This window comes from Taudactylus pleione, unplaced genomic scaffold (assembly GCF_031769625.1).
Source record: "Taudactylus pleione unplaced genomic scaffold, aTauple2 ptg000746l, whole genome shotgun sequence".
NCBI classification, from domain to species: Eukaryota; Metazoa; Chordata; class Amphibia; order Anura; family Myobatrachidae; genus Taudactylus; species Taudactylus pleione.
In genome coordinates this window covers 301,460-322,516 of record NW_028285148.1, presented here as the reverse complement: position 1 = coordinate 322,516, position 21,057 = coordinate 301,460, and the positions used below count along the sequence as shown (strand labels likewise).

General features: G+C 46.3%; 1 protein-coding gene across 1 annotated transcript in view; it reads left to right on the top strand.

Annotated features, from left to right (window-relative positions):
* The window catches only part of MDH1B (malate dehydrogenase 1B), a 96,955-nt gene that overhangs the window by 13,753 nt on the left and 62,145 nt on the right, over positions 1–21,057 (top strand). The window contains exons 4-7 of the mRNA XM_088457208.1: positions 2,860–3,002; positions 3,370–3,869; positions 4,793–4,934; positions 10,463–10,617. Coding sequence (XP_088313334.1) covers positions 2,860–3,002; positions 3,370–3,869; positions 4,793–4,934; positions 10,463–10,617 — 940 coding nt within the window. The remainder of the gene's footprint in view (positions 1–2,859; positions 3,003–3,369; positions 3,870–4,792; positions 4,935–10,462; positions 10,618–21,057) is intronic.

The following is a 21,057-nucleotide window of genomic DNA, read 5'->3' as shown; positions in this document are numbered from 1 at the left end:
GCTAGTATGAGCAGGGCCTGTGTCAGTTCCCATCACTCTCCCAGTGTATAGCTCCGGCTGTGAGCTAGTATGAGCAGGGCCTGTATCAGTTACCCATCACTCTCCCAGTGTATAGCTCCGGCTGTGAGCTATTATGAGCAGGGCCTCTGTCAGTTACCATCACTCTCCCAGTGTATAGCTCCGGCTGTGAGCTAGTATGAGCAGGGCCTGTGTCAGTTCTCATCATTCTCTCAGTGTATAACTCTGGCTGTGAGCTAGTATGAGCAGGGCCTGTGTCAGTTCCCATCACTCTCCCAGTGTATAGCTCCGGCTGTGAGCTAGTATGAGCAGGGCCTGTATCAGTTACCCATCACTCTCCCAGTGTATAGCTCTGGCTGTGAGCATGTATGAGCAGGGCCTGTGTCAGTTACCATCACTCTCCCAGTGTATAGCTCCAGCTGTGAGCTAGTATGAGCAGGGCCTGTATCAGTTACCCATCACTCTCCCAGTGTATAGCTCCGGCTGTGAGCTAGTATGAGCAGGGCCTGTGTCAGTTCTCATCATTCTCTCAGTGTATAACTCTGGCTGTGAGCTAGTATGAGCAGGGCCTGTGTCAGTTACCCATCACTCTCCCAGTGTATAGCTCCGGCTGTGAGCTAGTATGAGCAGGGCCTGTGTCAGTTACCATCACTCTCCCAGTGTATAGCTCTGGCTGTGAGCATGTATGAGCAGGGCCTGTGTCAGTTCTCATCATTCTCTCACTGTATAACTCTGGCTGTGAGCTAGTATGAGCAGGGCCTGTATCAGTTACCCATCACTCTCCCAGTGTATAGCTCCGGCTGTGAGCTAGTATGAGCAGGGCCTGTGTCAGTTCTCATCATTCTCTCAGTGTATAACTCTGGCTGTGAGCTAGTATGAGCAGGGCCTGTGTCAGTTACCCATCACTCTCCCAGTGTATAGCTCCGGCTGTGAGCTAGTATGAGCAGGGCATGTGTCAGTTACCATCACTCTCCCAATGTATAGCTTCGGCTGTGAGCTAGTATGAGCAGGGCCTGTGTCAGTTACCCATCACTCTCTCAGTGTATAGCTCCGGCTGTGAGCTAGTATGAGCAGGGCCTGTGTCAGTTCCCATCACTCTCCCAGTGTATAGCTCCGGCTGTGAGCTAGTATGAGCAGGGCCTCTGTCAGTTACCCATCACTCTCCCAGTGTATAGCTCCGGCTGTGAGCTAGTATGAGCAGGGCCTGTTTCAGTTCCCATCACTCTCCCAGTGTATAGCTCTGGCTGTGAGCTATTATGAGCAGGGCCTGGGTCAGTTCCCATCACTCTCCCAGTGTATAGCTCTGGCTGTGAGCTAGTATGAGCAGGGCCTGTGTCAGTTCTCATCATTCTCTCACTGTATAACTCTGGCTGTGAGCTAGTATGAGCAGGGCCTGTGTCAGTTACCATCACTCTCCCAGTGTATAGCTCTGGCTGTGAGCTAGTATGAGCAGGGCCTGTGTCAGTTACCCATCACTCTCCCAGTGTATAGCTCCGGCTGTGAGCTAGTATGAGCAGGGCCTGTGTCAGTTACCCATCACTCTCCCAGTGTATAGCTCCGGCTGCGAGCTTGTATGAGCAGGGCCTGTGTCAGTTCTCATCATTCTCTCAGTGTAGCTCTGTACATCTTAAGAGTACAGAACTTTAGCTACACTCCGTGACTCTCCCACAAGACACCACTCAGGGCCTGATTTACTGCAGATCGGAACTCCGCATGCAGTTGAGATTATGCACGCAGTTCAACTGCTATAGAATGCTAATCCGTTGCGATCGCTATCTGTCGCAGCACTACACAGGCACACCCACTTTACTTAGCGCACATACTGTATGTACTTTTTAGCAAGACTCCAAATCCATCGGAACAATGGAGTACCATCACAGCCTCATGCACACTTGTACAAGCTCTCACCTAACTTCCACGCACGCTATGAGAACTCAGACTGCGTAGGCCATCAATATATTATACATGCCCCTGCAACGGCATGCGAACGCTCGGTGACACTTGCGTTTCACAGACCACCCCCAATCACCTCCCACAAGCGGCACTTCCTGTCAATCACTGTGCGATGGATCTGCTAAGTCACTGCGATCGCAGTCCTGATCACTTCAGCCGGTTTGAGCATGCACACTGTGATGCATATGATGCGCAGAACGAAACAATCGCCCCCGATTGTGTGCGTAATCGCAGTTATGTACGGTAATAAATCAGACCCTCAGTTCTCTCCCCGAAACACCCATTTCATACAAAGACAGATCCGCCTTAGTTCCGGCCGACTCAGAATTAGGCAAAAAAATGTGTAAATTGGCTTCTGCGCATGCGTTGATTACCTACCAGTCCTGTTTGCCTACTAGTCCTAATTGCCTACTAGTCCTGATTGCCATCGGTCCTAATTGCTTACCAGTCCTGATTGCCTATCGGTCCTAATTACCTACTAGTCCTGATTGCCTATCGGTCCTGATTGCCTATCGGTCCTGATTTCCTATCGGTCCTGATTTCCTATCGGTCCTGATTGCCTATCGGTCCTGATTGCCTTTCAGTCTGGATTGCCTACTGTTATCACATTATTTTACCATTTAATTATTATTAGTATACTACATTATTTGTATTCCTAGTAAATATACAATAAGATGCTCTCTGTGCTTCACTATTAAAAATGACTTTTCCCATTGTGTTCCCTTCCTTTAAAATTCTGTAGCCGTGCCCCCCACAGGGAGCGTAGAGGATGGCGCTTGGGGATCTTGTCTTTGTGTTTGACATCTGAGATTACATTTATTTTGCTTTGTGGATAATCCCTCTTTATAAGTTATTTGCTCTGATTAGTTGTATTACCCTGTCTTTCAGGAATATTACAATGTAACTTCGGGCATGTTGAGTGGTGTAATGAAGGATATTGCTGCGGAGAACGCTGGAGCCTACAATGACTTACAAAACGAGGAGGCTGATATTGAGCGGCTGTTTAGTCCTCTGCATGTCTGGATCACTGGGTATGGCAGCAAACAGATTATCAGACTTTATGTTGTAGTGATATTTTGTTTAAGCAGGGAGCAAAAAAACCCCATGTACTAGTTTATTGGAAGTCGCATACGATGTGTAAAGTGGTTGAGACGCAGCGCAGAACTCTGTTTGGTGGCTCTGTGTGCTGCAGTTTGCAGAGGTGCGCCTGAGAATGCAGGGAAGATGGCGGTACTTTCCCAGGAATAGCGTCTTTACATATAAGCAAGCAGTGCATCTTACGTTCTAAACCATGTTCTTCATAATTTGTTGTACTTACACATAGATAAACATTTATTTAAAATGAAATTGAACATTTTGAATTTCAGTACATTTGTGACGTATAATATATTTCTTTAGTGCATCGATGCCGGCTTGCTACAGCTTAATTCCTATGCTGGCCAGTGGTGAAGTCTTTGGTATGAAAACAGATATTTGGTTACATTTGCTGGACAACAGTCACTCGGAAAACGCTCTGCAAGGATTGAAAATGGAGGCTGAAGACTTAGCTTCCCCCTGTTTACGGAAAGTGACATTGCACACAATGGCTGACGACGCGTTTCTCCAAGCAGACTTCGTCATTGTCCTCGATGACGTCCTTGCCAAAGGGGATCAATCCCCGGATAATAATATTAAGTTGATCACAGAACAGTGTGTCCACTACGGTACTCGCATTAACCAGAATGCCAAGAAGGAGGTGAAAGTGATTGTATCAGGGAGCACGTACACAAATCTCCAGGCCCTAATAATCCTAGGAAACGCGCCATCCATCAACCAGCGCAACATAGTGGCCCTACCCACACAGCTGGAGTTTGAGGCTAAAGCTCAGATAGCAAAGAAGCTGAGTATAAATTCATCAGGTGCGTATATAACATGTTTATTAACCTAAAGCCTCATCGGTGTACTCCTGTTCCTCATTGGGCACAAGAACACGTTGTAGTCAATCTAGCTACTGAAATCAGACCCTAACAAAATCCACAGCACTGATTTTCCTGTGTTCCTTGAATGTTTTTACCGTCGTCTATCGTACTAAGCAGTCAATAGGCCGTGCCTGCTCAGTGGCGTTGCAGAGTACCGGTAGAGAAGCGAAGTGGTCACACCAGCAATCACTCTATTTCCAACAAATTACAGGGACAGGTCCCTCTCGGAGCCCCTGTACGTGCATGTATTTTTTTAATACATCCTGGCGAATCTTAATTACTTATTGCCGTGAATAGCGTTGATAAGAAATTATAATGATCAGGTCTAAGATCCTATAATTAATAAATATTCCCATATATGTACACTGTGCCCAAAATACTTTCTACTTAAAATTTGCGGGTGCCCCCTGAAAATGGGTGTTATTTGGGGGGATATCCCACAAATCTGCATTATTAAATAGGCCCCATATGACCAGGACAAACAGTGCACCAGTGCCGTGCATACTGCGAATGGGGTGAGCAAGCATGGCGGTTCCTGACATCACCAAAAAACGATGGCTCAGCCCTGATCGCTTAATCACCGTCCCTGGCGCCTTCCCTGCGCCACCTTATGCAGCATTTACCAGAGCACAGACTGCGCCGTGTACATTCCAGTAATTACCTTTATACAGTATGTAACTTAAAATGTCCTTATATAATAATAATGCTTTTATTATTTGCGTGTGTTAGTTCCGTGTTACCCGAATAGGGATAGTCTCTGCCAAACTAAGCAGGACCTTCACCTGCCTCCCAGTGATACAAAGAGATTTGTAAGTTGCTGGATTCAGAATGTTATTTTGTATATTATTCCCTGTTTCTGGCAGCTGTAACGGATGTGATCATCTGGGGCAACATTAGTGGCAATAACCTGCTCGATCTTCACCAAGCAAAAGTGTACAAATTGGATAGTTCCATTTGGGGACCCTCTTCCTTCTCGCGCCCATTGCTGACTGTGATATATGACCGGTATGTAACGTGTTACATTTGTTACGTTTGATTTTACACTACATATTATCTATTAAGATTATGTGCTGTGAACCCTATTTCGTTAACGTTTCCCAGGCATCGTTCCAGCCTAACTGAATGTGGTTTTGGATATTATGATGTTTTTTGAAAATTGGATTCTAAAGACTAGAATGTAGGGCAGTGACAGCCTGGGGGTGGTGTGTTCTGGACCCAGGAAGAAGTAATAAATTACTTACAGTGCATCCGGAAAGTATTCACAACGCTTCACTTTTCCCACATTTTGTTATGTTACAGCCTTATTCCAAAATGGAATAAATTCTTTTTTATCCTCACAATTCTACACACAATACCCCATAATGACAATGTGTAAAAAGTTTTTTTTTTGCGATTTTTGCAAAATTAATAATAAAAAACTAAGAAATCACATGTACATAAGTAATCACAGCCTTTGCTCAATACTTTGTTGATGCACCTTTGGCAGCAATTACAGCCTCAAGTCTTTTTGAATATGATGCCACAAGCTTGGCACACCTATCTTTGGGCAGTTTCGCCCATTCCTCTTTGCAGCACCTCTCAAGCTCCATCCGGTTGGATGGGAAGCGTAGGTGCACAGCCATTTTCAGATCTCTCCAGAGATGTTCAATGGGATTCAAGTCTGGGCCCTGGCTGGGCCACTCAAGGACATTCACAGAGTTGTCCTGAAGCCACTACTTTGATATTTTTGCTGTGTGCTTAGGGTCTTTGGGCCTGATTCAGACCCGGTCGCTCTGACCACCCACAACTACAGCGAGCGGCCATGATGATGGCCGCGATGGTCTTGACCATCGGGCTTGCAACGAGACTCTTGTGGTAGGGTCTCGTGGCCGCAACCCCCATAGAGCTTTAGGCTCTAACAGAGCCGGAAGCTCTCCACTGACATCACTTGTGATGTCAGTGGGGCCGCCCCCAAACGACAGGCGTTCTCATGGGAATGCCTCCGTTTGGGCAGCCACTCCCCCGACCCGCCCACCAAAGGGGGCAAGCTGACAGCTCGCCCCCTTTGTTGCGAGACCCGGAGCGACAGAGTGCCCGTCGCTAGCCGGGTCTCGCACAAGCGCACGACGGAGCTGGCTCCGTCGTGCGCATGTGCTGTGGGCCAACATCGACCAGGTTGCGAGCGCTCAGCGCTTGCAACCGGGTCTGAATCAGGCCCTTTGTCCTGCTGAAAGATGAACCGTCATCCCAGTCTGAGGTCAAGAGCGATCTGGAGCAGGTTTTCATCCAGGATGTCTCTGTACATTGTTGCATTCATCTTTCCCTCTATCCTGACTAGTCTCCCAGTTCCTGCCGCTGAAAAACATCCCTACAGAATGATGCTGCCTCCACCATGTTTCACTGTAGGGATGGTATTAGCCTGGTGATGAGCGGTACCTGGTTTGCTCCAAACATAACCCCTGGCATTCACGCCAAACAGTTCAATCTTTGTCTCATCAGACCAGAGAGTCCTTCAGGTTCATTTTGGCAAACTCCAGGTGTGCTACCGTCTGGCCACTCTACCATACAGGCCTGATTGGTGGATTGCTGCAGAGATGGTTGTCCTTCTGGAAGGTTCTCCTCTCTCCACAGAGGAATGCTGTAGCTCTGACAGAGTGACCATCGGGTTCTTGGTAACCTCCCTGACTAGGGCACTTCTCCCCCGATCGCTCATATTAGACGGCCTGCCAACTCTAGGTAGAGTCCTGGTGGTTCCGAACTCCTTCCATTTACGGATGATGGAGGCCACTGTGCTCATTGGGACCTTCAAAGCAGCAGATATTTTTCTGTACCCTTCCCCAGATTTGTGCCTCGAGACAATCCTGCCTCGGAGTTATACAGACAATTCCTTGGACTTCATGCTTGGTTTGTGCTCTGACATGCACTGTCAAGTGTTGGACCTTATATAGACAGGTGTATGCCTTTCCAAATCATGTCCAATCAACTGAATTTACCACAGGTGGACTCCTGTAGGAACATCTAAAGGATGATCAGTGGAAACAGGATGCACCTGAGCTCAATTTTGATCTTCATGGCAAAGGCTGTGAATACTTATGTACATGTGCATGTATGTAGCTTAAGAAATGACAACGATTTTTTGAACAATTATCATTAAACGATATCGTTTAACAATAATCGTTTGAAAGAATCGTTCACTTTCTGAGTCAAACGATGAACGATTATCGTTCATGCGCATTCACGTTTGTAGTTTGTAGATCAGTCAGACTTGTCAACTCAACGATTTCCATTGAGTTAATATGCAAAAATCGTTTGTAGTTCAAAAAAATTGTTCATTACACTTTTAAAAATCTGACAGATAATCGTTCATAAAATCGTTGGTAACAAAATCGTTGTGTGTGTATGCAGCTTAAGTGTTTTTTCTTATTAAATTTGCAAAACCCTCAAAAACTTTACACGTTGTCATTATGGGGTATTGTGTGTAGAATTGTGAGGATAAAAAAGAATTTATTCCATTTTGAAATAAGGCTGTAACGTAACAAAATGTGGAAAAAGTGAAGCGCTGTGAATACTTTCCGGACGCACTGTACATACACTGCATACAGAAAATGACAATCAAGGGACACCCCCAAAAAGATTCTCGGACTCTGGTTAGAGCTACAGTAACTATTGGCTCGAGACCCAAAACATGTTTTTTACTTCTTTCCTAAGGTTCAGTATACACCTATCATTTGTTATCCAGGATGTCTGGGGTGACTTAGGTGCCCCCAGCCGCAGGTAACGATTCCTCGGCTTCAGTACTTTTTTGCAGATATTTGTGTCTTAATTCACTAATAGTGTACTGACGGCCTGATGCAGGGGACGCATAATTCACTAATAGTGTACTGACGGCCTGATGCAGGGGACGCATAATTCACTAATAGTGTACTGACGGCCTGATGCAGGGGACGCATAAATCACTAATAGTGTACTGACTGCCTGATGCAGGGGACATATAATTCACTAATAGTGTACTAACAGCCTGATGCAGGGGACATATAATTCACTAATAGTGTACTGACGGCCTGATGCAGGGGACGCATAATTCACTAATAGTGTACTGACTGCCTGATGCAGGGGACGCATAAATCACTAATAGTGTACTGACTGCCTGATGCAGGGGACATATAATTCACTAATAGTGTACTAACAGCCTGATGCAGGGGACATATAATTCACTAATCGTGTACTGACGGCCTGATGCAGGGGACACATAAATCACTAATAGTGTACTGACTGCCTGATGCAGGGGACATATAATTCACTAATAGTGTACTGACGGCCTGATGCAGGGGACACATAATTCACTAATAGTGTACTGATGGCCTGATGCAGGGGACGCATAATTCACTAATAGTGTACTGACGGCCTGATGCAGGGGACGCATAATTCACTAATAGTGTACTAACAGCCTGATGCAGGGGACGTATAATTCACTAATAGTGTACTAACAGCCTGATGCAGGGGACATATAATTCACTAATAGTGTACTGACGGCCTGATGCAGGGGACGCATAATTCACTAATAGTGTACTGACGGCCTGATGCAGGGGACGCATAATTCACTAATAGTGTACTGACAGCCTGATGCAGGGGACACATAATTCACTAATAGTGTACTGACGGCCTGATGCAGGGAACATATAATTCACTAATAGTGTACTGACGGCCTGATACAGGGAACGTATAATTCACTAATAGTGTACTGACGGCCTGATGCAGGGAACGTATAATTCACTAATAGTGTACTGACGGCCTGATGCAGGGGACGCATAATTCACTAATAGTGTACTGACGGCCTGATGCAGGGAACATATAATTCACTAATAGTGTACTGACGGCCTGATACAGGGAACGTATAATTCACTAATAGTGTACTAACAGCCTGATGCAGGGGACGCATAAATCACTAATAGTGTACTGACGGCCTGATGCAGGGGACGCATAATTCACTAATAGTGTACTGACGGCCTGATGCAGGGAACGCATAATTCACTAATAGTGTACTGACGGCCTGATGCAGGGGACGCATAATTCACTAATAGTGTACTGACGGCCTGATGCAGGGGACGCATAATTCACTAATAGTGTACTGACGGCCTGATGCAGGGGACGCATAATTCACTAATAGTGTACTGACGGCCTGATGCAGGGGACGCATAATTCACTAATAGTGTACTGACGGCCTGATGCAGGGGACGTATAATTCTCTAATAGTGTACTAACGGCATGATGCAGGAGACGCATAATTCACTAATAGTGTACTGACGGCCTGATGCAGGAGACGCATAATTCACTAATAGTGTACTGACGGCCTGATGCAGGGGACGCATAATTCACTAATAGTGTACTGACGGCCTGATGCAGGAGACGCATAATTCACTAATAGTGTACTGACGGCCTGATGCAGGGGACGCATAATTCACTAATAGTGTACTGACGGCCTGATGCAGGGGACGCATAATTGACTAATAGTGTACTAACGGCCTGATGCAGGAGACATATAATTCACTAATAGTGTACTGACGGCCTGATGCAGGGGACGTATAATTCACTAATAGTGTACTGACGGCCTGATGCAGGGAATGCAATGCCGATATATACGCAGACCGAGCGATTATTTGCTATTGCGCATGCATGTAATATGACAATGCGCATGCAATGCACCTACCGGAGGTTTAGGGTTAGGCACTTTAAGGGATGGTTAGGGTTAGGATGAAGATTAAGGCTAAAAAACAAAAAACATGTATCAACCATTTTTGTGTCGATCATTTCCATGTCGACCTTTTGACCATATCGACCTTTTGTCCCAGTCGACCTATTGACTGTCTAACATCTGATGTCTATCTACGTAGACCAGAGGTCTCCCAAACTTTTTTGAACCACGGTGCCCTAGAGTATCAGCATTGTTTTCACGTCACCCCTAAGCCAAAAGTGTGCTATTGAGAAATTCACACAAAATGTAGTAAAGTGAAGTATATTGTGCTGACCGGTCATCCTCAGGGTCAGTTATGTGGCGGGGGACAGGTTTGTGCTTCTGTTTGTCCACATATGTACATTACATTGACCATAAATAATTAGATTTGGTGCTGGACCACCAACCTGAGGCACCCCTGCAAATGTCCTGAGGCACCCCAGGGTTTGGGGACCGCTGATCTAGACATTGTCTACCGTTTTACTGTCTATCTGTTAATTCGCACCCAAGATACAAAGTGCAGTAAATATAATAAGGTGTTTTTATACATCATTTGTTCAGACATTGGGAGATGTTGGGAAATAGATCCAAGTTGCTGGGGTGTCTGCTGTGGGAGGACATTAAGTAAAAGGGCGTGCTATAAACACTGCCCCCATTCCCATGCATGTGTGTCCAAAGCACGACTCGTCTCCTTCCAAGGAACATTCACATCTGCTCTCATGTCATGTGTTTAGGTCCACTGTGTAATAAAATAGAGTGCACCATGTTGTTTGTATGGTTCCTGTATATTAAGCAGCATAACGTTTGTCTAACTCGCTGGCAGAAATTGGATAAAGAACGACCTTGTCGCAGAGTGGCAGAGACGAAGGCGGCATCGCTCCGGCCTGTCAGCTGCTAACGCTATTGCCAAAGTCTTGTCGTGGTGGCAGCGATGGTCAAACACTGGAGAGGTCGTGTCACTCGGTGTCCTCAACCAAGGTAACAAGAAATAAGACAACGGGTATTTAGAGTGGAGGGCAGCCAACATTTTCAGCTGGTCCGCAGGGCAGTAGGGCGGGGTGTGCGAGCGGTGCCGTTACCCAGGGTGCAGGCAGTCAGGGCCGGTTCTAGTGTTAGTAGAACTCAGGGCGAGAGCATCCTTGGCCATGGCTGCCAAATAAATTAATTAATTAAATAGTAATTGCACGGCTGCACGTTGCACGGTGGGGCACCATTTGCCAGGGGAGGGGGCTCCGTTTCCCGGTGGGGCAGTCGGGTCCCTCCTCCTTGTGCTGCTCCATCATCTTCTGTCTTCCGTGGCCGCTCCCAGAATGCCATGAGCGACGACATTACGCCAGGCACTGGCATTCCGGGAGGGTTGCTGGGAGATTGGGGATTCCGCTCTTGTCCACGAGTCCCGGCAACAGGCAAGAGTGGGCGTGGCGATGGTGGCCGCCGCCGGCATAGAGAGGGCAGGTTTCGTTAGATTAGATGGGGCCAGTGGGATGACTGCAGCTGTTCTTTCAGGCGGCAACTCCCTGGGCAATAGCCCTACTTGCCCGTCCCTTGACTCGCCAATGCAGTCAGCGTTGCTGATCTACGGCTCCTGCATCTGGCTAGCAGGGTGTCAGGAGCGGCAGCCTGCCGTCAGTAGTGCAGCTAGGTCATGCAAACTTCCAGTGTGTAGAGCGTCCGGACAGGTCCGCCCTTTCTGCTGCTGCCTGCTCCGCCCCCTCACGGGATGTAACATGTTAGGGGGCGGGGCCGGCACAAGGCGGCAGTGAGTCCTGCTATTGCCCTGGAGTGATGTATGAAGCAGCAGGGTGTAGTGGGTGTGTATTTAGTATAATTATCATAATCTTTCATTTATAAAGTTCCAGCATATTGCAGAACACTGTACATTTAGTACATCATAATGCAAACAAATGACATACGTTAACATAAAACAGAACAATGAAATAGCTCTGCCCCGAGGAGCTTGCAATCTAAGGGCCTGATTCAGAGCCGGACGCTCTGACCAGAGCGCTTTCTCTGAATCAGGGCCCTCCTCCACTAAAATGGAGCGTCCTCCTGGACGCTCGTATAGCTGTGGGTGACCACCCACTGCATATACGAGCGTCCAAAAAGATGGTCGCTATGGTCTTGACCATCGGACTTGCGACGGAGACCCTGCGGTAGGGTCTCCCTGCCACAAGTCCTGGAGTGATTTTGGCTCTATCAGAGCCAAAATCTCTCCTACTGACATCACTAGTGATGTCAGTGGGGCCGGCTTCAGACGGTAGGCGTTCCCATGGGAACGCCTCTGTCTGGCAGGCACGCCCCCGGCACGCCCACCAAAGGGGGCGTGCTGTCAGTCAGAATTGACAGCACGCCCCCTTTGGTGCGAGAACCAGAGCGACAGCTTGGCTGTCGCAGTCCGGGTCTCGCGCATGCGCATGACGGAGCTCCCTCCGTCGTGCGCATGCGCAGTGGGGAACATCGACCCACTTGCGAGCGTACTGCCGCTTGCGAGTGGGTCTGAATGACCCCCTAAGATCAGTGACAGAAAATTTTTATATCACCCTTCGCTGTGCAGCAAATATAAAACCAGCTGCCTCACGTATACAATGGGGGTAACACCATCTCCACCAAATTACAGTCACATAAAAGAATTTACGTATAGTGAACGGCGCTTTACAGAGATGTGAGCTCTACAAAACTTATATACGTATCTCTCGAGGCGTATTCATATGAATAGACAGATATTTATTCCACTGGTTATAAAATACAAACTTGTGGACATGAAGTATACATTTACAATACATATATACAAAATATATAGAATCAGGGATTTGATCAAAGGCAAGATCGTAAGGAGAAACACCATATAGTCCTTATCTCTCTCACCATAAATGGGTGTTGTGGTGGGCCGGCTCGTATAAAGCAATGAGGTCCTGGGTCTTCCAGCTCGGCACCACCGCAATGAGTTTATGGTCAGACCAGATCCTTCAAGATCTCAGACCTGGAGAAAAAAAAATGCAAAATCCCTATTTTTGCCTAAAAATGTGGTGATTTCTTTCAGAACCATTTGGACACCCCCCTAATAATACACTTCCACCAAATTTTTTGTAAGTTGTGTACTTTGTCGAAAAACAACTGCACAAATTTTGGGAAATAAAACTTTGAACATGGATTTGAAGTATTGGGTCTGTTTTTTCGGGGATACATATGGAGGCGACAAGTGTTTTAAACATCGCACGTGGCTTTTTTTAAACATTTTTTAAAACTGCTAATTCAATACGGTCCAGGGTTAGAATGCCAACCCCTGCCGGTAAGTACCCGAACCCTACCCCTAAACCTCCAACCCCTAACCCCAGTACTTACCGTCAGGATGTCTGTGCGGGATTCCGAAAGTGTCGGGTTTCCGCCGCCGCCTGCATTCTGAGCCTCAGCATCCCGACTGCGGGGATGTCAACTACACCCCATCTGAAGTATCCGGATGTTGGGGAGCATATTATGTAACCTAGAGACTCGGTTTCCCAGGTCACCCAGCAGGTGCACAGGTGTAGTCATTACTCACTGAGACATTTTAAAGATCCACATGTGGAGGTAATTATCTCACTTGTGATTCTGTGAGGAGACCTGGAAAACATGCACTGTTTGAGGTCCTGAGGACCGAGTTTGAGAACCACCAGGCATTTCAGACTTGCTTCACCTCAACCAGACTTGATCCAAACTTTCACATTGGAAGTTGAAGCTTCAGCGGTAAGTGCAATTATTTCCCAACCACGGAAAACAAATTGTTATAAACGTCTGTACGTTATGTTTTATGGAAACTCCTCCCAGCAGAACCAAGTCACTGACTGGGGACCAAGAGCTGATAGCATTGAAGTCATGTAGGCAAATCTCTATAACCAGATATATTGGTAATTACAATCTGGGGTACAGTACTGGAGAAGTGCCCCACACCTGGGCTCGCAGAAAGCTCGGTGGGCCATTGATTTCTCTAGCTAAATTACTGATCTGAGTTTAAGCAGGTGTCTTTTCTTGATAGTCATTAGGTCTGGAAATTACCTTAATTCTGGCCTATCCATCATAATAATAGACAACTGGGTACTATCAATGAATGTAACTATCTCCACTGACCATGGATCCTGGGAAAAGACAATCACATGTAAATATACAATGACTCAGGATGTATATAGTTCACAGTATATTAGAATTATACTAAGGGGGTTATGTGTGATCCTAATGAACAAACAACTCTAGAACAAGATGGAGTAAGATCGGATTAGTTCTTATTGTTATACCGCTTTTATACTGAAATTCCGGGTCTGACCCGGAGGTTGGAACAGGGTTATATTGCCGAGTCGGCGCCGTTCATACCGGAGCCGGGTCTACAGAGACCCGGTTTTTCCGGGGTTGAAGTGGACGCTTGGAGATGACGTCATCTCCAAGCACCATTGAAGCCAGCCAATCGACCGGCATGCGGCACGATCCAGGTCACGGGTTATTCTTGTGTTAAACTCTGCAAGAAACCTTTCCCCTTTTACACCAAGGAGCTACATGGGTTAAACCTGCAATAACCCGGGTTTTAGCTGCGGTGTAGATTCCCAGTAACTCAATAATAATGAGCACTACAGTGCTCATCGAAAATCTTCTCTTATACTAATTCAAACCTCACCTAAGGGACTGTGGGCCTGATTCAGACCTGCTTGCAGGTCTGATGGGCGTTTTTTTTTTTTTCTTCAGACCACCCACAGCTTTTGCGAGCGACCTGGAGCCTGTGGCGATTATCGCAACCATCGGGCTTGCGAGGAGACCCTGTGGTAGAGTCTCAGCTCTCGCAAGCCCGAGTGGACTCCCTGCTCTTATAGAGCAGGGAGTCCACTACTGACATCACGAGTGATGTCAGTAGGGCCACCCACAAACACCAGATGTTCCTAAGGGAACGCCTGGCGTTTGTGCAGCCAGCCCCCCTCCCTGCCCAATGGGGTGAACTGTCAATCAACATCGACAGCCGCCCCGTCTTGTAGCGAGACCCGTAGCGACGGAGCAGCTTGTGAGCGGGTCTGAATCAGGCCCTGTGATTTAAGAATGTGACAGTATTGTTTGTGTGATGCCTTCTGTTCCCTAATAATTGGATAATATGGTTTGTAGTTAAGAGGCCTGGTGGTCGAAATGCCGACTGCCGGCTTCCTGACTGTGAACTCCCGGCATGGGAGTAATGATAGGCGTCGAATAATATATAAGGGGGTCATTCAGACCCACTCGCGAGCGGCAGTCCGCTCGCAAGTGGGTCAATGTTCCCCACTGCGCATGCGCACGACGGAGGGAGCGAAGGACTTTCCATCGCTCCGGGTCTTGCACCAAAGGGGGCGTGCTGTCGATTGACTGTTGATTGACAGCACGCCCCCTTTGGTGGGCGTTCCGGGGGCGTGCCTGCCAGACGGAGGCGTTCCTATGGGAACGCCTACCCTCTGAAGCCGGCCCCACTGACATCACTAGTGATGTCAGTGGGAGTGATTTTGGCTCTGATAGAGCCAAAATCACTCCTTGCCTTGCGGTTGAGAAACCCGACCACAGGGTTTCTCTCGCAAGTCCGATGGTCGCGATGGTCAAGACCATCGCGACCATCTTGTTGGACGCTCGTATATGCTATGGGTGGTGACCCACAGCTATACGAGCGTCCAGGAGGACGCTCCATTTTAATGGAGGTGGGCCCTGATTCAGAGCGAGCGCTCTGGTCAGAGCGTCCGGCTCTGAATCAGGGCCTAAGGGCCTGATTCAGACCCACTCGCGAGTGGCTGTCCGCTCGCAAGTGGGTCGATGTTCTGCACTGAGCATGCGCACGACGGAGGGAGCTCCGTCGTGCGCATGCCCCAGACGCGACGAGCGAAGGACTTTCCTTTGCTCGTAGTGCCTGATCAAAGGGGGCGTGCTGTCGATGTTGACTGACAGCATGCCCCTTTTGGTGGGCGTGCCGGGGGCGTGCCTCCCTGACGGGGGCGTTCCTAAGGGAACGCCTACCGTCAGAAGCCGGCCCACTGACATCACTAGTGATGTCAGTGGGAGTGATTTTGGCTCTGATAGAGCCAAAATCACTCCGGGCCGTGCGGTTGAAAACCTCAACCGCAGGCTCCGGCTCGCAGTTTCGATGGTCGCGATGGTCACGACCATCGCGGCCATCAAACTGCACGCTCGTATAGGCTGTGGGTGGTGACCCACAGCTATACGAGCGTCCAGGAGGACGCTCCATAGTTATGGAGGACGGACCTCATTCAAAGCGTGCGCTGTGCTCAGAGCGTCCGGCTCAGAATCAGGGCCTAAGTCCTCAATTGAACAATACATTTCCTGTTAGCTATTCCAGTCAGCATTATAGCTGTAGCCTCAGGCTCCTGAGTATACTGTCAGTTTATATTACATAGAATGCTCAAACTACTCAGTACTACACAGAAAGCAACAGGGTACAGCAGATATATATATATATATTAAACTGTTTAAGTGTTGCCAATGATGGGTATAATGTTACACATAAGGGTTATATTTAATTTTCTAAAGTTAGTAAATAAAAGGTATTGTCTAATTCCTTATTATAAGCTGGATGTGTTTGTTCCATCAGGTATATCACCAGCGATGTTGGGCAGAGCACTGTACATACTTAGTGTTATTAGACAGAATGTGTTTCTGTGTCAGTAGAATTACATATTAGTTACATCATTCCTAGTTGGTATGAAGCTAACGTAGATACAGTAGATTGTTACTATTCTTGGCATAATGACGGGATTTACTATCGTCTATTTGTTTCCCTAAAGCACCTGAGGATGTCCTGTTATTAATAAGCTCTATCTATATTATGACTGTGGCGGTCACAGTGCCGCATGTACAGTATTAAACTGATAAGAACTGATCAATAATACTATTCAGATGCAGTACAGCAATCCTCCATGGGCCTGTCTACACCGGACTGCAGGAAGTAATGGTGTCCGAGCATATATAAGGAGACATACTAATGAATGTATCCATCTCCCTCAGCCCATTATTCCCCAAATAGGGGCTGATTCATTACAGATCGCTATTGCGATCGCAGCTACGATTACGCACGCAGACCTGCTGCAAATATATGCTAATGTTTGCAATTGCAATGCCATCGCAGCCCAACATAAAGACGCCCACTTCCCCTTACTCACATCCGTAATACTTCGCAAGTCTGCGAAAAACATTGGTACCATCAAGTAGCATCGGAGCATCAAACACAATTGCACAAGGTCAGACCTTTACTCAGAAATTGCTAACCTTCCTGTACGCAGTGAGAGCTTAGGCTGCCTAAGCCATCGCAGTGGCTAATTTATGCACACCCCTGAAACAGCGTTCAAACGGATAGGCACGCCTGTGGTATTACAGCCTCCATAGACACACCAGGTGGTATTACAGTGTCTATAGATACACCATTCAGTATAATAGCGTCTATAGATACACCAGGCGGTATTACAGCGTCTATAGATACACCATTCAGTATAATAGCGTCTATAGATACACCAGGCGGTATTACAGCGTCTATAGATACACCATTCAGTATAATAGCGTCTATAGATACACCAGGCACTATTACAGCCTCTGTAGATGTACCAGGTGGTATTACAGCATCTGTAGATGCACCAGGCGGTATTACAGCATCTATAGAAGCACCAGGCGGTATTACAGCGTTTATAGACGCACCAGGTGGTATTACAGTGTCTATAGAAGCACCAGGTGGTAATATAGCCTCTATAGATGCACCAGGCGGTATTACAGCCTCTATAGAAGCACCAGCCGGTATTACAGCCTCTATAGACACACCAGGCGGTATTACAGCATCTATAGAAGCACCAGGCGGTATTACAGCGTTTATAGACGCACCAGGTGGTATTACAGCGTCTATAGAAGCACCAGGTGGTATTACAGCCTCTATAGATGCACCAGGCGGTATTACAGCCTCTATTGATGCACCAGGCGGTATTACAGCATCTATAGAAGCACCAGGCGGTATTACAGCGTTTATAGACGCACCAGGTGGTATTACAGCGTCTATAGAAGCACCAGGTGGTATTACAGCCTCTATAGATGCACCAGGCGGTATTACAGCCTCTATTGATGCACCAGGCGGTATTACAGCGTCTATAGAAGCAACAGGTGGTATTACAGCACCTGTAGATGCACCAGGCGGTATTACAGCATCTATAGAAGCACCAGGCGGTTTTACAGCGTTTATAGACACACCAGGTGGTATTGCAGCATCTATAGAAGCACCAGGCGGTATTACAGCCTCTATAGACGCACCAGGCGGTATTACAGCATCTATAGACGCACCAGGCGGTATTACAGCCTCTATAGAAGCACCAGGCGGTATTACAGCCTCTATAGACGCACCAGGCGGTATTACAGCATCTATAGACGCACCAGGCGGTATTACAGCCTCTATAGAAGCACCAGGCGGTATTACAGCCTCTATAGACGCACCAGGCGGTATTACAGCCTCTATAGATGCACCAGGCGGTATTACAGTGTTTATAGATGCTGACAATGGGCGCCTCAGTCCTTGACACAGGTTTGTACACTAGGGAAGGGCTGATATCAGCATTAGCGTAAAGTCACAGACCCGACTCTGGCAAAAGACACTAAAGAGGTGGCAGAAGTACAGTATGTGGCCCAACACCCATAAGAATAATGTAACGAATTTGGGAAAGATATGGAGAGGGGGGATGGATTAATTCATCCTGATTTATCCTTATACATGCTGGGAATATGGGCCTGATTCAGCACGGATAGCAATTGCACAAACACATCTGTAACATCGGCCCGTCACGCAGAATTACAGCCGGTCTGGCCGATCGCAGAAACTGCAAGTCTCGTCGCACGCAGAGGGCTCTCAGGCTGCGTATTGCAATCGCAGTGGCTAATTTATGCACGCCCATGCAACGGCGTTCAAAAAGACAGGCGCATCTGTGTTTCTACAACCACTCCCCCGTCACCACCCCCAAACGCTCACAGCCTGTCACTCACTCTGCGATGGATTCCTGCCGGCGTAATCGTAGTGCGATCGCCACGTACATGCGCAATGGCTAACAATCACTCAATCTGCGTAGTTGCGAGGGCGATCCGTGCTGAATCAGGCCCTATATTAGTTCTTACAGTGCGATATAGAAAACTCCATGGAGAATTGCTGTTCTGTATCTGGATAGTAATACTGATAAGTGTAATACATGCAGCACAATTGTGTAGCTGTATAACTGGGATATCTCCTATTACTAACATTACATCCTCAAGTGCTTTAGGGAAACAAATAATCCTCATCTTTATGCTAAATATAGTAACAATATTGTACCTATGTTTGCGTTATACTACGTAACATCTAGTTATTTGCCTATGTAATGCTACGTAGCTGACTAATCCAGATACATGTTCTGTCTGACCAGCGCTGCTATATATGTGCACAACGTCGCGTGTGATATACCTTAGGGAACAAATAGCTGATAATAGGAGATGTATTTATTTTTTTTATCTATAGCAAAAAAGAATTATAACCCTTATGTGTACAGTTAAGATAGGTACAAACTATAAGGCTAATGCTGGTCATACACTATACAATTATCTGTCAGATAACTGTCCAATCTGGCTGGTTGGAATAAAAACTGTGACACCAGCCTTCCAAACAGGGTAAATATAGTGATTAGTGTAAACATAGAGAGATGTATATACCTGTGACGCCAGCCTTCCAAACAGTGCAAACATAGTGATTGGTGTAAACATAGAGAAATGTATAAACCTGTAACACCAGCCTTCCAAACAGGGTAAATATAGTGATTAGTGTAAACATAGAGAGATGTATATACCTGTGATACCAGCCTTCCAAACAGTGCAAACATAGTGATTAGTGTAAACATAGAGAGATGTATATACCTGTGATACCAGCCTTCCAAACAATGCAAACATAGTGATTAGTGTAAACATAGAGAGATGTATATACCTGTGATACCAGCCTTCCAAACAATGCAAACATAGTGATTAGTGTAAACATAGAGAGATGTATATACCTGTGACACCAGCCTTCCAAACAATGCAAACATAGTGATTAGTGTAAACATAGAGAGATGTATATACCTGTGATACCAGCCTTCCAAACAGTGCAAACATAGTGATTAGTGTAAACATAGAGAGATGTATATACCTGTGACACCGGCCTTCCAAACAGTGCAAACATAGTGATTAGTGTAAACATAGAGAGATGTATATACCTGTGATACCAGCCTTCCAAACAATGCAAACATAGTGATTAGTGTAAACATAGAGAGATGTATATACCTGTGATACCAGCCTTCCAAACAATGCAAACATAGTGATTAGTGTAAACATAGAGAGATATATATAGCTGTGACACCAGCCTTCCAAACAGTGCAATTATAGTGATTAGTGTAAACATAGATAGATGTATAAACCTGTGACACCAGCCTTCCAAACAATGCAAACATAGTGATTAGTGTAAACATAGAGAGATGTATATACCTGTGACACCGGCCTTCCAAACAGTGCAAACATAGTGATTAGTGTAAACATAGAGAGATGTATATACCTGTGATACCAGCCTTCCAAACAATGCAAACATAGTGATTAGTGTAAACATAGAGAGATGTATAAACCTGTGACACCAGCCTTCCAAACAGTGCAAACATAGTGATTAGTGTAAACATAGAGAAATGTATATACCTGTGACACCCAGCCTTCCAAACAGTGCAAATCCAGTGATTGGTGTAAACATAGAGCGATGTATATAGCTGTGACACCAGCGTTCCAAACATTGCAAACATAGTGATTAGTGTAAACATAGAGAGATGTATATACCTGTGACACCAGCCTTCCAAACAGTGCAAATCTAGTGATTGATGTAAACATAGAGCGATGTATAAACCTGTGACACCAGCCTTCCAAGCAGTGCAAATATAGTGATTAGTGTAAACATAGAGAGATGTATATAGCTGTGACGCCAGCCTTCCAAACAGTGCAAACATAGTAATTAGTGTAAACATAGAGTGATGTATATACCTGTGACACCAGCCTTCCAAACAGTGCAAACATAGTAATTAGTGTAAACATAGAGTGATGTATATAGCTGTGACGCCAGCCTTCCAAACAGTGCAAACATAGTAATTAGTGTAAACATAGAGTGATGTATATAGCTGTGACACCAGCCTTCCAAACAGTGCAAATCTAGTGATTGGTGTAAACATAGAGCGATGTATAGAGCTGTGACACCAGCCTTCCAAACAGGGCAAACATAGTGATTAGTGTAAACATAGAGCGATGTATAGAGCTGTGACACCAGCCTTCCAAACACTGCAAACATAGTGATTAGTGTAAACATAGAGTGATGTATATACCTGTGACACGAGCCTTCCAAACAGTGCAAATATAGTGATTAGTGTA